Genomic DNA, 20,280 nt, shown 5'->3' with positions numbered 1-20,280 from the left:
AGCACTCCGCTACAACCCACTCAAAACACGATCTCCTCCTCGCTATCTGGTGCTCTGCTCGTCTATTATTCTCGAAAGGTACGATCTTGATGCGCATTTTTTCGGCTTTTTTTGTTGCGACCTCATGTACCATTTCTTGTACGATTGGAAAGGTCCGTGATTTGCTTGCTTTCCTCGGTTTCGCGAATTTGTTGCCTTCCTTTGCTTCTTGATCCTATCGATTTTGATGCAAACTTGTAAGAAAAATCTGCAATTTATCAGCATTTCTTATCATTATGTTGCATATGTCACGACACCGTAGGTTTATGTTAGTCTTTTCTTTCTTGTTCTTGGATATCGGTTCCATACTTGTGTGAAATTGTTGGGAATCTTTTACAGACTGCTCATGAATGCTTCTCTCTCCTTTATATATATATGAGGTGAAAACAATTGCTCAAGTCAATACTAGTTGATTTCTTTTTAATCTATGTTGGTGGGAGTAATGGTAATTGGATGCAGGAAACATCCTGCTTTTCAAGAAGTAGGATTCTTTTGATGACTATATGTATGCTCTATTATTCTGCCAAGAGAGACAGGAAAATCTACGAAAAGAAATGTTTTTGTAATCTTGACATTACTCTTTTCTCTCATTTGCATTTTCAAAAGACATGACCTAATTAATTTGTAATCACATAAGCAACACTATGGCATGTAATTCCAAATTTTTGGTTCCTCGATTTTTGAATATTTTAGTTAATCTTCTTTCTAGGACAACATTTCTCGTGAACATATTAGCCTGACCAAGCTTTAAATGGGATAATTAGTTGTTGCCGCAATGTATGTTTTTGAGTCAAATTCGGAAGATGATTTTGTTCTCATTATGTCTATGATCAATGCTATGATCAACATATGTTTCCAAGCTGAATGGAGTATGTCCATGATCGATGCTAATGTTTGTTCTCGTTATTTCTATCAGCACTAACTTTGGACACAAAGTAATGTAAATATTAGAGGAACATAGAGTTACATATATGCATTTATATAGGTTTACATGTTATAAATATGTAAAATCTGATCTGTCAGGCTTTGATGTTTTGGAAAATTAAAGGGTTTAGCTTTGGAAAGCATAACAATTTCTTCTTTGGTTATGTATGATGTTGCAGAATAATTATACAATAAACTTAGCTACCTCCTTCTAACTGTAATCTTAATCATTTTGATGTAGCTTTTTTTTACATTTGGAGTGTTAAATTATGTCTTTTAAAGCAATAGTGTTCTTTTGGTTGCTGCTAATGCCTATGTGTATTTCATATTATCATCTTCTCAGAATAGCTTATTTATTGCAGTGAAGTCTTGATTTGTGATCTAGTGGCAATTTGATCATTAGCAAGTCATTTTGTAGGTTTTCAATAAAACATTATTATATCTGGTTTTGTCTTTTTTTTTGCCTTCTTCATGAACTGCAGCTGTTAGCATGTGTCTTTATTTATGGAGACTGCATATTTTTCATCATTGTTTCTTGGTGTCCTGTTTTCATATATCTGTAGTTGCTTCATGACTTACTCTTCTGGGTTTTACTTCAATCTCTAATTAACTACTGATACAATCATATTTGTGCTTACAGAAGAAATGGATCTGTATACCCTTAAATTACCTGATTTTTATTATTTATTTGACTAAACTTTTGTTCCTTTAGCTGCTTGATCATATGGTAAAACTTCAGTAGACAAGTCATTTGGAACTAGCTGGCTATTCATCAATTATATTATTTGACTATGATAAGAAATAACTGGAATAAGAACCAATCAAGAGCCACAGGTTACAGATTGCAGCCTCTGCTCTGTTTAGCTGAGGCCTTTGCTTGTTTTATATCATCTGATATGTTAATTTGTTCAAGTCCTAAATAATATGCAATCATTTGTTTCTTCCACAACCATTTTGAAGTAGAAAAGTTTGTACAGTAGCATCCATTATGAGCCCATTAATGCATCTCTTAATTGACCTTTACCCTGTTCAATAACAAAAACAACAAGAAGCCATAAAATAGTTCATTGTGTGTTAAATGACAGTTTTATTGAAATCATAGTTCATTCATTCAAATGAATTTCCAGAATTTTTTGTGTTACTCCTAATCATAAAAAAACTATGATCGATTTTTGATCAAATTTGGTTGTGTAAATTGATGCTGTAATTCATATTGCTACTAATTCTTCTATAGGTGTGCCTTCAAGTTTTATTGCCCAGGTATGCAGCTTATTTTGCACTAACATTTGTGCTTCTCTTGTTACAGAATTAAAGATACACGTAAGATTATATTTCTTACTTAAATGAGTAAAGAGAGAGTTATCATCCCAGTAACCTCTAAGGTATATAATAGAATAACAACTACAAATTCAACAGCAAAGCCAAATACCATGGCTTCACTTTCTTCTTCAAAGAGTGATGATTTCTGTCAATATGGAATTAAGCATGTTTTTGATGTCAAGAAAAAGCATCTCATTTTCCCAAGGTTCTTAGGCTTGCCTGTTGAAGAATACAGTAAATCAAATTTTATGACTCAGCGGCAAAGAAGGCAGAAACTGGGGCGAAAGCAAGATCCAACATATACAAAAGATGCACTCATTGATAAGATTGGATTAATCAAGCAGATGGATCTGCCACCAGAGAAGATAATTAGTATTTCTGATTTAACTGCCAACCTAGCTGAAGGATCAGCTAGTGAATCATCAATCTTAAAACATAATGCTGGATTGCAGGACCAAATAAATGATGCATGCCCTGAGCATTCTGTTGCTGATCAAAATGAAAAGTTGTCTGATGAATCTATGGTCATTGCATCTAAGGAGCAAGTATCAACTTACCAATCCAGTGGTTTATTTCGAGAACCAGAAACCACAAGACTCGATAGAAATAGATTACTGAATGATGTTGCAACTGAAGAGCATGTGCCCATCACTCAGGTTGGAGGATCATTTGACAAACCTGTCAGGAAAAAAATTGTGATTTCATCAGCAATTCAGGAATGTGTTACTTCTGTCGTGCATAAGTATGCAGATCCATCAAAATTATGCAGTGTGTTTGCTGAGTGTCAAACAGCTGATGGAACAGAAAATTCATATAGTAATCTGGTAGATGTCAAGGTGAAGACACTTTCTGGATCATCTTATCAACAAGCAAGGTTGAAGCTGAAGAATTATAAGACCAAATCACATGCTACTTGCAGACCTGTTATTCATGGAGATGTAGCATCCAAGGAAGTTTCAAGCATGAAGCTAAAGACACGATCAATTCAGAAAAATATCTACAAACCAACTGGTCTAACAAGATTCTCAAAAGAACACACACAGATGAAGAGCTTGAGTATAGGTGAGAAAGTAAAGAGAGAGGTGAACAAGCCAAAGAATGGAAACAAAGACAGTGGAGTCTCCAACAGACATAAAGTAAACAAACAGGAACGAGATGAGACATCTAGGGAACCAATTTTTGTCAAAAAGAGTTTTGCACTAAGGAAAACAACAAACTCAGTCAAGTTTCCAGCTGAACAAAAGGGCCAAGAATATGCCAAGAGCACCATTGAATCTCTCAGACCCAGAGTAATCAAGAAGGAAACTTCATCCCCTTCTAAGACAACTGGCTCATCTGCTGAACCTGCAATGTCTTCAAAACTAGACAAGTTGGTGATGAAATCCTCATCCCCATCTATGTCTTCAATATATCTATCTGGTCGAAGGATCCAGGAGAAGCTAATTAAGGAATTGGGCAAGTCAGATGTTGGTAAAAAGAAAGTGTTTTCACCAGTGTCAACCTCTCCATCCACTGAGCTTAAGTTTACTAGGGTATCAAGCATGAAGCTGAGGAAACATCGGGGAGTAATATCCCCCATCACAGTGAAGAATCAAGCCAAATCTGGAATATCTTGTACCAGTGAGAAAAATTGGAATGCCACTAAGCATAATCTGGGGAATGTATTTACCAAAACCTTCAATCAAAAGCTCGGGAATCGCAAATTATATCCAGACAGGAAAGGAGAAAATGTGGAATTTCTGTTTAAACTTAGTAGAGTGACTGAACCTAATTTGTACAGACAGGTAACTCAGAGAACCTACAGAGGTGTTCCAAAAAGTGTAATAAAGAGTAGACCAGGAAGTAGTAGTGTTAACTCAGAAGATAATGTTGTGGCTCCTCACAAGTTAGATTTCATCAGAGACAAGATAGCAAATCTTCATTCTGAAAGCAATAGCCCAAAGAGACTCAAATTTAGGCTGGCTAACATGGCGGGTGACGATCAGAATGGTAATGTTGCAGAGTCCAATACTTCTCTGGAGAAGACTAGAAACGTTGTTTTCAGGCATCAAGATGTTCATGATAAGGAACATGCACAATGTTTGTTTAATCAGCTGATTGAGGAAACTGCAAGAGACCTTCTTGCTGCTAGGAAAAGCAGAGTTAAGGCCTTAGTTGGTGCATTTGAAACTGTGATCTCTTTTAAAGAAAGCAAAGTAGCTCCACTAGTTGCAGTTCCCCGATTGCTTTCTGATGCTTCATTAATATTATGATGCAATTACCATATAATCATTCTTCATACATTGGTTAAGTGCCATTACTGGGAGGATCTTGGTACATGTATGTGCAGTGTAAAGAAGTAGCAGCTTGAGAAAGCTGGGTTTGCTTTGCAAGGCATACAAGCTTTCCATGATTGTTGTTGTTGTTGTCCCTATCCTATAATGCACTGATGATTCAAACAATCCCTGAGATTGTGATATAAATTAAGTGCACAACATTCAGACCAGTTCTGCCTTTCAGCAAGTACTTCTGCTGTAATGAAAAAAACTTTGATTCCTCTTTGTATATGAAGATTTTATGTTGTTACTCTAAATAATATGATCTGTTTCTGTCTATATTCCCTCTGGTTCATTTGGTGCATGCATCTACACTTTTCCTTGTCTCTGTGGCTTTAGTTGTAATGCTGAAAACTTTGCATGGGTCTGCTCTGCTATTACAATATTCTACTGTGATGTAAATTTTAACAGCTTCAATCCATCCTTGAGCACAAGTTTCTACAGAAAGCTGCAACTGAACTTGGACTTCTTTACTGGATTCATTGCATAATTTGATCAGATACTCAACTCCAATTTGTACTGTATCCTTTGACATTTCTTGATGATATAAACTACTTATACAATTTGTTGGATCCAAGAACCCCTTTTTTTCTTGAAGTTACAGATTACACTCAAGAACTTGAATTTTCTTTTCCATTGACTATAGTAATTACTATTTGGTGTCATCCTTTAATCCTAAAATTGACACATGACTTGCTAAATTTTGATCTTATTTATAAATGCATCTCTCTTGCTTTGTTTCAGCCCTTCAATTTCTCTCCAATCTTAATCGAGTATGCATCTATTAGTTTTCTTAAACCTCACAATTAATGTGGGCAATCAACCCCTCTGTTCCTTGTCATGCCCTTTTCTTTCTCTTTCTCTTGCAGTGAGCTCATTTTAGACATTAATCTGCATCTGTTTCTTCATTACATTTAATAGCTTAAGAATATGATCTTATGAGTAGGTTATGCAATCAGCCTTGCAGATTTACAAATGTAGTAAGTTACATTTTAATTCGATGCAAACATTGCACACTCTGAGTTACATCTGATAGCTTCTTCAGAGTTCTTCTCAGAACTGACATCTAGCTTTGTAGCTTTCCAAATACAATGTTTCATCTGATAGCTACATGAAGTGCAACCCCCCAAAGAGCATGTTTTAACCTCCCTTTAATGCCTACTTTATTGCTGTGTGGCATCGCCAAGATAGACAGTGAAATCACAGTGCGGGGAATAAGAGAAGGATTTGTGAGGCTCATGCATTACCCATGACTCAGGACAACACATGAATGCATTGAGCTCTCCACCACCATCCAATTTAATGAAATCATGAGCCTCTTTTGAGTCGAACATATTGTAGAGAGAGAAGATAACACAGATGAACTCCATGCACAGTCATCTCAAGAACTCAAACAACACTGGGAGATTTAACGCAGCAACAACTAAAGCAGTAAACATCCTCCATTGTGATTCCTTTCCACATCTCTTACACTATGGATGGAAACCAAGAAAGCGCCACAGGTTAAAGGGAAAGAAAGGACAAGAGAGGATGAAAACGCCAACCACCGGGACTGATACAAGAACTCAGTTGTGAAGAGGATTGGGCCCGGTCGGCACGAGCCGCTTCTCGACGCCGTATCGGGGATCGACCTCCTCCTCCCCGGGCGGCGGCTGCGGAGGGGGCTGAAGCTGGCCTGGCCGAGGACGGAGGCACCACGAAGGCAACCCACGCAATAAGGAGGAAGAACTCGCAGCTCGGTGGTGGCAGTGGCGGCGGCAAACGTAGGCCGAGAAGGTATCATCATCCTGAGAGAGACGACTCGTGGACGCCGGTGAGAGGAAGACGAGGACCAAGATAAGGGCCCAAAGCGCTGCAGAAGGAAAGGAAGAACTCGTCATGGCTCTCTCGGCCGCAGGAGATCATCAAGAAAGAGCGTCGCTATGATCCAAGAGAAGGAGAAGAAAGGAAGAGGAGAGAGAGAGAGAGGAGGTGATGGGCTTTAAACAGCATGGCGAGAGACCTATGAACAGATGGGGCTCCTCGGCAGTAAATGCATGCAAGGAGGACAGGGAGTGGAACTCAAGCTTGTAGTAACTTTTATCTGGTCGTATGCTCTGATAACACGTGTGGGAAGACAATGCATGCAAGAAGAAGAGAGAAAACACCATGGCACGAGGAAATGTTCATCATATGGACAAATGATAATATTCAATGTATTACGTAGATAAATGGATCTTAGAGTTTGGTAGACGACCGAAATTGATGTAAGAGTAGACGAGCTTTGAGTAGGGTAGCAGAGTTCATCTGGACTCAAGTTACGTACTTGTAGTCGTAAGGATGAGGATTCACCTCACCTTCACTTGCCTTGCAAGCAAAGGATAACATCCGGTAGATTTGAGATCTAATGATGTCCCTTCCAACACAAACCAAAAATTACGCAGGGAGGTGTGGGCATGCAGCCAGATTGATGATTTGATACTGTAGGGTGACATGAACTTGAATGATTCAGCCAGACCTATATTTTTCTCTACCTCTCATTTTGCAAAACTCACTTGCAATATTGGTTCCTATAATCTAGGTATAGTTATGGATAAACAAATACAAAGATAGATTTCACAAGCTCTAAATAATCACACAACAAAAAAAATCTAAAGTTAAATCTATCACATATATACACTATTTAAAATAAGATATATATATATATATTGACTCTCAAATAGAAGTTTCAAGTACTGAATCTTATTTTTATTCCTTATCCATGAGGATGAATAGAAGAAATTATGAGAAAAGGGGCAAAAAATATAAGAGCTAGCTTTCAGCATGCATAATTCATTTCAAACACCACAGTATTGTGATTCTGTAATTCAAACATCATGTTACCAGAGATGACATGCCTTAAAAGTTACATCTTGTCATCATTTCCAGAAGCAAGCAAAACAACCATACATTTTTTTCTCAAATTTGAGACACAATTCAACCCACCATTATTGGGTTATTACATTGTAAAACTCAAAACTAAAATTTGAAAAGCTTTAAACTCATTTTCTCACTTCATTTACAACAACCGGCAAGTAAAGTAGCCCTAAATTGAGTCTTTTGGGATGATAATAACTTACATGTTAATGGTACAGCAAAAGAACCCAGACCGGGGCAAGATAATATTAGTAAGAACCAAAAAAGGCCGACAAGAATGATTTAATAGGCAAGCAAACCATGCTACTGTACCAAATGCCATATGAACGTGATACCTGAAAAGCATATGCAGCTTATGACATAAACTGCAAGCAAAACATCTGAAATAACATTTAAGTATATAAAAGAAGAATTACAATCCGCTAACAAGATGGGAAGCAAAACATCCTAAATAACATTTAAGTATATAAAAGAACTACAATCCACTACTTCAGCTTTAGATAGCCATAAGATCTCCAAAGTTGCGCATTAGAACTATAGATGCAGCAAACAGCCCGGCGGCACGTAGCAGCTTCTGTAACAAAGTTAAGTGGGTAAATGAAAAATCTAGTATGAAGCTGGAAGGCTGTTAACACAAGAATATTATAAATGATTGACTACCATAAGCGAACAGGTAAAAAATGAACAATACAAAATTCACTTTCCGCTCCAATCATGCAAAACTGTTAAATAATAAAAAAGTAAAGGTACCGATATTAGAAAAAGACAACAAAAAAAAAAGGTATGTGCCATTTAAGTTGTGTTGCAATAGTATTTGCTAGTTTCTCAGTTATGCAGATGTTACATTCACATCATATCCATATTAGACCATGCATTTATGACTCTGGAAAGACCCTACCACACATAAAACATCATCTTGATTACTAGAAAGCATTAAAAAGTAGCAACTAAGATAATTTGATATTGTTTATATTTAGTAATATAAAAATATTGATGATGCTAGAAGGTTAGAATGCCCACTACGAGAAAGGTGCTGGCCATTTGCTGAGCAGACAGGTGGACAATTTTTCCCTCAAATGTCATCTTGAAAATTATGAGGTCAACAATTTGTTTAATCTAGCCAAGCAAGCTACGGCCAAAATTAGCAGTGTTACATAAGTCACAGCCAATTCCATTGCATCAAAGGACATGAGACGCTGGCAGAAAAGAAGATCATGGAAACTCCTTTTAGAGCGAAGAAAAAAGTGCCTCAGCAGATATCCATTTCTCAAGTTTTTGTAGTGGCTTAATCAATTAATGAAGTACAAAAGCAAGACTGCAAAAACCGAAGAAATAAAGAATGAGGAGTAGCTTTGCAGAAAAGCAAGACTGGGAATAGAGGATATTTAAAAAAAAAAGACCAAGAGAAAGAAAGAAGCAAATTAAAAGTGGTGGGAAGAAGCAAAGGAAAAGTTTTGATGGAGTGGAGGACTAAGATGATGGAAAAAAGAAAGAAAAGAAGAGGCTGCATGATTTAATTTCGTTTTCTTTCTTCTATCATCCCCTTTGTTTTGGTAGCTTGTTTTTTACTTCAATTGCTGTAAAAATTCTAGGCATGAATTATCTGGGTGATTGAAGGATAATATAATACATGAAAAAATGCATAGGTAATGTAAACAGCTATTTATCTGAATATTCAGCTACTGCACATCACATGTAAGCCGCACAAGCCCTGAATAATTTTTTGAGGGATTTTTAGGGTCCAGACATAAGAAATACAAGAGATCAATTTCTAAATATCTAATACCTAAGGGATAATATGTTAAAATAAACTACAGGATTTACAACAAGTTACATCTCTGGCGTAGCAAGGCACAAGAAATTAAGGGGAGAACTCATATAAAACAAGAAGACAACCAGTTTACTTCTTTCCTGCAAAACTCCTGAAAGATGCACAAGGTTTATGGATTCAGCATAACACCTACAATGTTATAGGGCACTATCATCAACTCCTAGTCAAACCTGGCACCCATATGTCGAACCGGTAAGCTCCAAAAACACAATGCAGTCATGAATTCGCAAAGAAAGTACATAATTGTCAAATAATTTGCTAAAGCAGCCATACGAGTATATTTAGATCTTTTGGTATTTAATATTTACCAATGATATCCAATACAAGAAAGCAAATAATGGTGCAAACTGCAGCAGTTAATATGTCCTCTTCAACAAAAAAAAAAAATCAATTGATTCAAATCATAAAGCAAATTGCAGAACTTAATACCCTAATTCTTCAGATAAGAGCATTAACTTGATCACTCTTTAAAGAACACCAAAATAATTTCTCGCCAATAGTATGCTCACTTTTATAATTGAACACTACCACTAGCACCTTAAGTTCATAAAGTTATAACTGCTCTCCAAATTTTAGTAGGTAACTTTATCAATCGAGAGATAATATAACTAGCAGATTTACCGGCATAAAACCTCCAAGATTTGGGCTTTAAACGACCAAACACTGTATTCTTGCTTTCTAGTATTTCTTGCAACGGAGCATGTACAGAAAAAAGATTTGCTTTAACGGTTCAAATAATCAGCTCAACAACCACTTCGAGGTAAGAGAATAAATCCGATGATCATCAAACAATAAAGGAGGGCAGAAGAGAATAACTTAAGCAAACAATCACAAGGATCATATGAAGCATTAACCTTTGAAGATTTCTGAATCCCATTATACCACGGGAACTCAGAAGAAACATAGCAAAGGGAGATTTACCGAATTCAGAGCCCACTTCTCCTCGTCACTGATCTGAGAACTCAAGAATCCCTTAAGCTTCTCCATGGACGTCGACGATTTCGCCATCGATATTGCTCGCTCTAGGTTTAGGGTTTTTGGTTCGCTTTTCCTGGCTGTCGAGGGTTTTTGCCTCAGCACCACTGAGCCAAAAATCGTGAGCCCGATCAACTCGTGATTGATACGTCTTAAAATCCAACGGCGGAAAGGGACGTCTTACATACGGGGAAGCCATGTGACGCGAAGCAGTACTGATGCGTTACACCGAACACCGAGCACTAGTTATGACGATTCGCATAAAGACACGTAACATACGGTGACGTTGGATGTGGGATGTAAGGCAGAGGGTTGGTCATGGGACGCCTGTGTCGATGTGTTACGTGTTGAAAACGTGTCCGTGACACACGCAATCGAGACCACGCGGAGGCGGGCCCCACTCCACGGCCCTGAGATCCACTGCTCCGCCGGAACAGCATTACCCGCACCCCTACACATTCGACCTACAAACCTTCGCCAATGTATGATCGCCACGTGTATTCATCGTCGCAAGGATAAAACTACCCCGTCGACCCATCTGAAATCCTTCGATCCTTCTCTCGTGCTTCTCGAAATTTAGGGTTTATCGAGGGGTTTCTTTTGCTGAGTCTTCCCTTCCTCATATTCTGTTGTATTTTTCATCCGTTGCCGTCGATTCCTTCCTTTCGCAAACCTAGATTTTGTTCTTCTTGCGTTTAATTAGTTCTTTTTCCCGATCTCAAAAGCTGTCGAGATTCATTGAGGAGCCGCTTTGTAACTCCGGACGCCTTCGCCAGCTTATAGAATTCTGCTGTGCGTTGTACTGCGGCTTCTGGTTCAGAAGCTGCTAAATCCTGGGGGGTTAGAGGATCGCGCTGGCTTTTGGGATGTGATGACCTGATCGCGAGCTTCATAGACGCGGCGGATGAACTAGGAGTGGCGGAGATTGGGCGAACCCTTGTTTTGGCGCTGGTAATATGATCGATCGAATATGAGCGATGGAAGAAAGAATAGTGGAAGGGGTCAACAGATCAGCTCGAAGAAGAGTCGGCTGTCAGGAGGTGACGATTTTGGCCATGCCATCGCCAAGATCGCAGTTGCCCAGCTTTGTGAGTCGACCGGATTTCACTACTCCCGTCGCTCTGCGATTGACGCTCTTGCAGAGGTTGCCGTCCGGTACATTTGCGATCTAGGCAAAAGTGCCAATTTTTATGCCAATTTGGCTGGAAGAGCGGATTGCAATGTGTTTGATGTCATCCAGGGAATACAGGATTTGGACTCGTGGAGAGGGTTTTCTGGTGCATCTGGTGTTCACCGTTGCCTAGTGAATACTGGTGTAGTTCGAGAGATCACCCAGTTTGTAAGCACAGAAGAGGAAATCCCATTTGTTCAGCCCATTCCTAGATTCCCTGTATCTCGAATGCCCAAGCCTGCACCTAGCTTTGTTCAGGCTGGGGAGGAACCGCCGGGAGAACACATACCTAACTGGCTTCCAAGGCTCCCTGATCCTCACACCTATGTCCACACACCAGTTTGGAACAAGAGGGACACTGATGTCAAAGCAGACATGGTTGAACTAGCAAAGCGGCGGAAGAAGGCTGAGAGGTCTTTGTTAAGCTTACAACAGCGGCTTGCCTGCAACAGGACAGCTGGGTTTCGTCCAACCAAAGATGGCCATGTTGGGAATGGCAATCAGGTTAATAACAATCCTTTTCTGGCCTCACCTTTACCATATGGTGAGAAAGAAGTATCTGAAATTGCCAGTCCACTGAAAGCTTATGCTGGCAAGAGGTTGTCTGTTCTTGAGACTTTTGTCCCTGTCATCAAGGCGGCAAAGGTTGGTTCTCTCGACTTCAATACTAATGAGAGAAAGCTTCTTCATGGAATCAGGCCTACAGTGCATTTTAAGGTTGGGACTGTCAAGAAATCTGTAGCAGCATCACTCCCTTCTGACACTTTGATTGCTGATAAGGATTCATGGTCTCTCAAGTACGATGAGAAGGATGACAAGAAGAAGAGAGCAGAGATTATATTTAGAGCAGTTATAGACAAACCACATGAACTTGCTCAGCTATAAAGAACATCTAGACACGCTTGCAGAGTGGATATGTAACTGTATTGTATGGCATGTCAAATTTGGTCGATTGTGCACTTTTCTGTTCCCAACGAGTTGGGCTGTGTGGGAAATTCTAGGTATGTGACACACTCCATTTGGAAGTCCTTTTCACTCTTTTCTCTCGTTTTCTCTTTATAAATAGCAAAGATCACATTTTTTACTAGGGTCGGCGACAAGACTGGTCGGTTGGTGTTTGGTACAAACTCCAAAGTAGCTCCAGTCTATATCTGCTATCCCTAACTCATCACCCATTTATAAATGGGTTGAAGGAAGTTAAACATGTTGGCAACCTTTTTTTTTCTGTAATTGCCTGTAGATAACTTGCTGATCTCTTGAATGGGAAAAAAATTAATTTGTTTTTTTGGTGGGGATTGTGGAATACTCTGATAAATGATTAAAAAATTAATAAATGAAATAAATTTAAAAAATATGGAGTGACACAAATAACCACTCACTCCCTTATATTTGATGTCCCAAATGAATGGGACATATTATTTTTATCCATCTCATCCTCATCATCATTATCAATAGGTGTTCAGACCAAACTTCTTGAAATTCATGAATTCCTTTCCTAATAAAAAAAGTTTGATGGTTACCTTTTTTCTTCTTTTAGAAGTTTCAGAAGGAGAAAGTTTCTACTTCTGAAAATAGGGAAACTTTTGTTAAATACTTTCTAAGAACTTCAATCGAAAGAAAATTTGCCAAACATTTTTTCTAACAAGTACTTATAAGGTCTTAATTTTATAAGTAGAATGACACAAATCGTGAGTAATGCCAAATATCTCTTAATGAAAGCCAATATTTAGGACTTCAAGTATCAGCTCCCAGCACATATTTATAATGAAAATATGCTGAAAAATTAATATGATTGGTTTTTCATCCATCATGTTCCATTTGGAAAAACCATACCGACCTCTCTTGATCTAGTGGGTGTTAGGATGACCCCAACCAATGCATACAAAGAGATTGTAGATTTATAGTGTCCTTTGGAGTATTATTGTTGCCTTTCAACAATGCTTTATGCTGTTACTTGCTTCAACAAATTTCCATCTGATGATTAAGAAATGGATCTTTTGTCCATGGACTAGCTTAAAGAGATAAGGTTCTTTAGTCATGCCCCATAGTTGAGTCTGGATTTCTCTATCAATTATGTCTCTCATTATATTCAATAATAAATCGTTGAAGCAGGTAGTTATTATACCTCACTTGAAGGTCATAAAAGGCAAATTCTTTTCCTAATTGGATTATTGTGGTTATTCACATGATGAATCAGTCAAATTTGCTCACATGGTTGCTGTTGGCAAGAATGACATAATGTCAGGAACTAGCGTGCAGTAATCCAAATATTAGAACCAGGGTTTACATCAGTTTGGTGCAATTGGTTGGATTGGATTGGTAGGCTTAAACATCAAACTAGGTCAACAAAAAAAGTTATAATAAAAAACCATAAAAATTGTGAAATATTATAAGATTTTCCTGCTTATTCCAGAAGATATTTAACTTTTGAAAGCATAATGGATTGAAAATTATTACCCAGTGCACGAGCATTTGCTATTGTGAAATTAGCAATGGTAACAATAAAATCATAACAGATAATATTTTTATTAAGTAGAACATTGATATGTTTTTTAGAAATAATATTAATTATATTATACAAAGATATTATTGTAGTACAAACTATTTACTTTTCAAAAATTATAGTATATATGCAATGGAAGAAGATCTAGAAGTTGTCTACTTGTATCTTTTAATATAGAAATAGGTGTATGGTCTTAAGTCGTCCCTAATAAATTTTGTGGGTGAATTGTTAGACAATGCAAAGACACCTAAAGGACTCCACCTAAAGAGAGCTTTCACATGATTTTATGATGACATTCCTATTCATTAAGAAGTGTTACTCTCTCTCGTTCCTTTTTCTCTTACCCTTTTCTCTCCATATCATGTGGTGGTAGACAATGAACATTGCAATACTGGTGGGGGATGTCTAATGTAAATGCTGCATTGAGTGGTGAATACAATTGCAGATGCATGTTTTTCCTTGTTTCACAATCATAGTGATGTCTTTTTCTTCCCTTTCTTTGACTTTCCTGCACATGCCCTCCTATTATTGTGCTTGTGGTGACCAACTGACCATTGGCCTCCTCCCTTTCCTCTTCATTTTTTCTAAAATCATTTCAAGGTTATCAAATCTACCAAAATTGAAAAGAATGGGCCAATTCTGGCCAAGTTCAGTTTATTCAGGTGATTTTTCACCATTCTGGGATAAGGCTAAGAAATCAGTCAAATATCAGGTTGTCCCTGGATGCTATCGATACGGATTGGGTATATCATATTAGATATGATCGATGTCATGAGCTGTGCTAAGACATCTGAATTCTGTTTTTATTTTTTTGAAAAATTTCTTCAGATACCAAGTTTGAGTTAGTTATATTCATGTGAAACAGCACGTGCATCCATGATGAGCATGCCATGCCTCTTCCTGATTATGTTTAGTATGGGATTGTTGCTGTCAATACTTCATTGCCAGGAAAGAGCCAGTTTCATAGGACAGCATAGGTTATTGCTTGTGGCAATGAGTATTTTGTGCTATATTATGTTCCAGTATGCCTTCTATCCTGGCACTTCTATGCATGTAATAGATTGACATTGTTCATGCACTTTGGTGAATTGCTTGTCTTCCTGGCAGACAGTCCTGGACTTGCAGCACCAATGAACCCCTCCATGGCATCGGTAGGGCCTCTATTGTCACCTGTGAAAAAAAAAGCATCATAAGTCTTTTGTGGAACTTGTCAAACCATGGAAATTCATAATGGGGTGGAATACCGGTGGTGCAACATGACATTGTGTATCTGATGTCTACCATACTGATATCTTTGCTCACTGTGTGCATTTGAAAGTTTTGATAAGCAGAATGATGCAAATCCTGTGGTTATTTTACTTTCAAGTTTTGGCATTTCATCTTAGGTGATTGAATTGCTAGTACCAATGCCAATTTGTGATCGATGTCCCAATGAACATATGAAGCTGCTTAAGTTGATCAATTTACCTGAATTTACATGTATAATGCAGTAAAATGGTCATGACCTTACTGTTGAGTGTCGTATAATCGCCTTTCACATTTCCTAGCAACTCAACACGATTTTACAAGTTTATTGTGTTTGTAATTGTAGGAACTTGGCAAGAAGAAAGATCTGCATCAGCTGAGATCCACTTACGGGAGATCAAAGCTTCTTTTTTTTTTCTGATTTCTGGAGTAATTATAAAGGTATGATGCTTGGAAAGTGTTAAATATCTGGATCCTTGAAGAGTTGAATTTGTATCATGCTTGGAATGCGTGGATTAGTCAACCGGATTGGGGAGGTAGTTTTATACATTCTTCCATGACAAATTGATGTGTTTCTTTGTGTGAATGTGTTGAATTTGTGTCTACTCTTTCCACTGGCTACTCTTATTGACTTTGATTTGTTGTCTTCTCTGTAGCAAGTTGCAGAATAGAAGGGCAGAAAAATATCATCAAGGTGAGTCATTGTTATACGTTCATCCTCCATTATTGCATTCTGTGATCAGATGCTTAGAGTAAATGCTGCTTTTGCTGATAGTTGTGATTTGAAATTGTCACCGGAACTTGGTCACAGTTTCCGTAGTGAGAATACAACCTCAATCACTCAAACTGAGAGTTTGAGAATGAAATAGATTTGTTTGCCCAGAAGTTGTCAATCCGAATTCAGATTTCAAATCTTGATACAGTTCGAGAATCATCTAACAACATGAAAATTGAGAGGGTACAAGTGACTATAGAGGTCTTTGCTATTTTTCTTAAGTAAAGACTGTTACCTAGATGAGTTTGATATCCATCTAATACTCAAGTTAGTTTAGTTAACGGTGACACGGGCCAAAATCCTAAAATAGTGGAGGGGTATTTGGAGTAGATTTGGAGTAGAGGGGAGAGACAAATCTATTGGTGCTTTGGTGGTCTATCTGTTCTCTGTCTCAAGTGTGAGATTGGGGTATTTGGAGTAGAGGGGAGAGAAAAATCTATTGCCCCTGTCAACATTCATATGTATATGGGATGTTGCAAAGTTAGTCTTTATCCCTACTCCAATTTGATTAGCACAACGGACGACAGCAAGTTGGATTCTTTTTTCGATTATTCAGATCCATATGTATATGGGATGTATATGAGAGTTGCTTTGTTGCAAGTCTCTTGCTCTTCTTTTCCTTGTCCGATATGCCTTGCCTCCTCCCTATTCAACTGTCTTCTCAGATGCTGGCTTTTACGTGCTTCCAAAGCAGTGGTTGCAGAGATCACAGATATCAGATGGAGCATCAAATGGGTAGAGGTTGAAACCAGAGGTCGGTTTCCTTTCTTTCTTCTTGTTCCTTTTGATGCTATGGAGAAGGAAAAGAAGAGAAGTTTAGAGAGGCAAAGGATTGGATGGTCTTGTAATAACAAAACAATAATCATAATAATTATTAAATATTAATCAGCGTAATAAAATTTTTTATTAATAAATATAATCATGATAAATCATAAATCATGTTTTTATGTAAAAAATAAATATTATTTTATAATTGTAAATATATGTATGTGAATAATAAAATAAATGTTTAAATATAATAATTAAATTTGTATCTAGTATATATAAAAAATATTATCAATATGTCATATGAAAAAACTATAAAGAAAAATTCTAATTTATATTTTTAATTTTGTACGAAACTCTTATATTAGTTAATCCTTTTTAATTGGATAAGTCTAAATTTGGATTAATTATTCAAATCAGGCTCATAAATTTGGGTTAACCATTTAAAAATGGATCAAAATTTGATTAACTATAGTCATGATCAAAGTCATATCAAAATATTTAATTAAAATAGCTTAAATTAATCAATTTTATAATTGAGAATATAAGTTTAAAAATTTTAATTTTTAAAGGGTAAAACTATAATTTTATTTGGGATATATGTTGGAAATATATAGTTTCTCAAGAATAGAGCTATTAATAGAACATAAATTATAATTAAAATAATATATAAGGGTAAAACTATAATTTTAATAAATGAAACCCTCGCAACCATTGTGTTCCACCACACCCGTTACATGGGTTAATGTTGCAATTTGTTGCTCGCAATGACATGGCTCTTCTCACGTGATTGACCAATGATTGTTGCTTTCCTCACTAATGGAACACATATGTGGTGCATCGTTGATCGAGCATCACTGACGAATTGTCTCACTACGTAATCATGCATATGCGTCAACTAGCGACCCCCACGATTACCACAAGTTTTATTTGGGATATATGTTGGAAATATATAGTTTCTCAAGAACAAAGCTATTAATAGAACATAAATTAGAATTAAAATAATATATAAGGGTAAAACTATAATTTCAATAAATGAAACCCTAAACATGCTCTCGCAACCATCGTTGTGTTCCACCATACCCATTACATGGGTTAACGTTGCAATTTGTTGCTCGCAATGACGTGGCTCTTCTCCCGTGACTGACCAATGATTGTTGTTTTCCTCACTAATGGAACACATATGTGATGCATCGTTGATCGAGCATCACTGACGAATTGTCCCATTATGCAACCGTGCACATGCGTCAACTAGCGACCCCCACGATTACCGCAACTTGCAGTTATGCCCACAAGTCTGCTACGTAGCTGTTGGGAGTCACGATCTATTATGTAATCACATCAAATATTTAAGTTAGGAATTGATTTTCTTTCCTTACTTGTTATTATAATTTAAGGAAATCTTAATCTACTTCCTTGTTTGTTGATATGAATTAAGGAAATAACTAGTAAGTATTCCAAATATGATGATATCATATTTGTTAGTATATTAAATGGAAATAATTTATATTAAATAAATACGAAAATTAAAATTTATTTCCCTTAATAGAGGCTCACCTCCTCCTATTTAAAGGGGAGGGATCTCTCTCCTTCGTTCCTCACCTAGTCGAGCCTGGCAGCGGGAGGAACGAGGAGTTACACCCTATTGACAAGAGAACGAGGAGTTACACCCTGTTGACAAGAGGTAGGTTTCCCTACCTTTCTTAAAAGTTTTAGCTTTTATTTTGATTCTTTAAATGTTGAAAGTTTTATACTTTGAAAAATATGTATCAATTCTTTAAATGTCAAATTTTTTGTATTAAAGTAATCAGTTAAAGTTTTCATAATATTCTTTGACCCATGATTAAGGTTTTTATTGTAGAATTAAATATGTTAAAAAGGTATATGTTTTATATGATATATTTTATGTATTATAGTTTATCTTTAATCTTATCTGGATTAAAATCTTGTTAGACTAGAATATGTTATCTAAAATCCTTTTTTGATATTCTTTGATCTGAAATTTAAAATATATTATTCTGAATGATTTAAAATATGACTAGAATATGTTGAAATTTTATGTGTTGAAAACATGATTTTTATTTGAATTCAGAAAGCTATTTCCTTGTGTTAAAACTTATCTCCTAGTCCCTCTTTTAATGTGTTATGATTTCTAGTCAAATTGAGAATTTTATTTCTTTGTATTAAAACTTTTCTCCTCATCCATATTTTAATGCATTATTATGTTTTCATATATGTTGTTAATGAGTATATGCTATCACTAGTCCATGGGTCAAGGTTGGGCCAGTTTTATGTAATGCATGCTCAATCATGTATAATGCACATGACCAATAGATGGACTGGCTCAATCTAGCCCAATATTATTGTTGAACTTGAGCCCAAATATTGATTGAATTAAACTATACTTGATTAGTCTATATCAATTCAGGGTGATTCCGAATTGATTGGCTTATTCAAGTTAGTTTAACCTAAATTGAACTTAATCTAGTCTAAATTATACTAGTCTAGGGTGGTTCCAGACCAGTTAAATAAGGATTAGAGATCAGTTCAGTTAGGCTCTAGTAAATCGAGTTTAATTGAATCGATTAAACTAGAGTTCAAGTCAATTGAGGGTTAATTTATATTATTTGATATTGATGATTTTTGAAAGAGATGTTTTAAATATGTTATTTCATCCCGAAATGGATATGACCGGTGTGAGATTATATTCCTGCCGAGAGCAGGTAGGGCGATTCCCTTCGGGGATTAGCGGGCCGTCAGACGTGGCGGTTGGACGGTTCCTCCATCCGCTGTTGGGAGGAACGTGTCCCCACGTTGGCGGGTGTGGGACACCACTCCATCCGCTGTTGGGAGTGTGATATGAGTTTGCCTCCATCCGCTGTTGGGAGAACACAAACTCATCCCGTAGGATAAAGCCTCTCCATCCGCTGTTGGGGGAGTGCTCCTTCGGGTACTTGATATACGCCAATGGGATGATTGATTGAATTTTGATCATGTATTTATCTTGATTTGACTTTTGGGGTTCCTACTAAGCATTGCTGAATTTTCTTTGTTTTTGATTTTCAGAGCAGCCTCCCTCTAGTACTAAATCGGATTCCAGTGGAGAGCGAACCTTCCTCTACCGCTAGGTAGAGCCACTTGGATGACTCTTGAAGTAAACTTTTCTATTTGTAATTTGATGAATAAATGAATTGTAATAAATGGTTATAGATGATGAATAAAGTGATGTTTATTTATTTGGCCTGTGTGAAAATATATGAAAAAAAAAAAATCCAGGATGTGACATATTACGTCCAAATGATGCCTGCCACAACCAACAAATGGTGCAGTAATGTTATTGCAAGTAGCAACACTGTCGTAGCCATCGCAAGCAATGACCATAGCCACCTATAATCAAGTCAAGCCAATCATCGTAAGCAGTCGTGCATGTAGTCGCTGTCGGTTGTCACACCCTACGATGCTTCCTCCGCATACTTGTCACACCCTACGATGCTTCCTCCGCATACATAGCTGAAGCTTGTG

General features: G+C 37.1%; 2 protein-coding genes across 3 annotated transcripts; one reads left to right on the top strand and one right to left on the bottom strand.

Moving 5' to 3' along the window:
- Positions 1–6,163: 6,163 nt before the first annotated feature.
- On the bottom strand, positions 6,164–6,478 carry LOC135626342 (inactive protein FON2 SPARE1-like). The gene has a single exon (XM_065131569.1). It carries the CDS (start codon positions 6,476–6,478, stop codon positions 6,164–6,166), a length of 315 nt encoding a protein of 104 aa, XP_064987641.1.
- Positions 6,479–10,864: 4,386 nt separating this feature from the next.
- LOC135582155 (transcription initiation factor TFIID subunit 8-like) lies at positions 10,865–16,815 on the top strand. 2 transcript variants are annotated; one of them, XM_065133200.1, is made up of 3 exons: positions 10,865–12,471; positions 15,565–15,754; positions 15,875–16,815. In XM_065133200.1, the coding sequence occupies exon 1, from the start codon at positions 11,270–11,272 to the stop codon at positions 12,353–12,355; it is 1,086 nt and encodes a 361-aa protein (XP_064989272.1). In that variant the 5' UTR covers positions 10,865–11,269; the 3' UTR covers positions 12,356–12,471; positions 15,565–15,754; positions 15,875–16,815. The 2 variants fall into 2 exon arrangements, with proteins under 2 accessions (XP_064989272.1, XP_064989273.1); XM_065133201.1 differs by lacking the exon at positions 15,875–16,815 and having other exon boundaries at positions 15,565–15,821.
- The last annotated feature ends 3,465 nt before the right edge of the window (positions 16,816–20,280 follow it).

This window comes from Musa acuminata, chromosome BXJ2-11 (assembly GCF_036884655.1).
Source record: "Musa acuminata AAA Group cultivar baxijiao chromosome BXJ2-11, Cavendish_Baxijiao_AAA, whole genome shotgun sequence".
Classification (NCBI taxonomy): Eukaryota; Viridiplantae; Streptophyta; class Magnoliopsida; order Zingiberales; family Musaceae; genus Musa; species Musa acuminata.
The sequence above is the reverse complement of the archived record's forward strand: the minus strand, read 5'-3'. Positions and strand labels throughout refer to the sequence as shown.

Coding starts and splice junctions, on each gene's coding strand:
- LOC135626342 (XM_065131569.1), bottom strand. CDS start 6,478: ATGACGAGTTCTTCCTTTCCTTCTGCAGCGCTTTGGGCCCTTATCTTG.
- LOC135582155 (XM_065133200.1), top strand. CDS start 11,270: ATGAGCGATGGAAGAAAGAATAGTGGAAGGGGTCAACAGATCAGCTCG.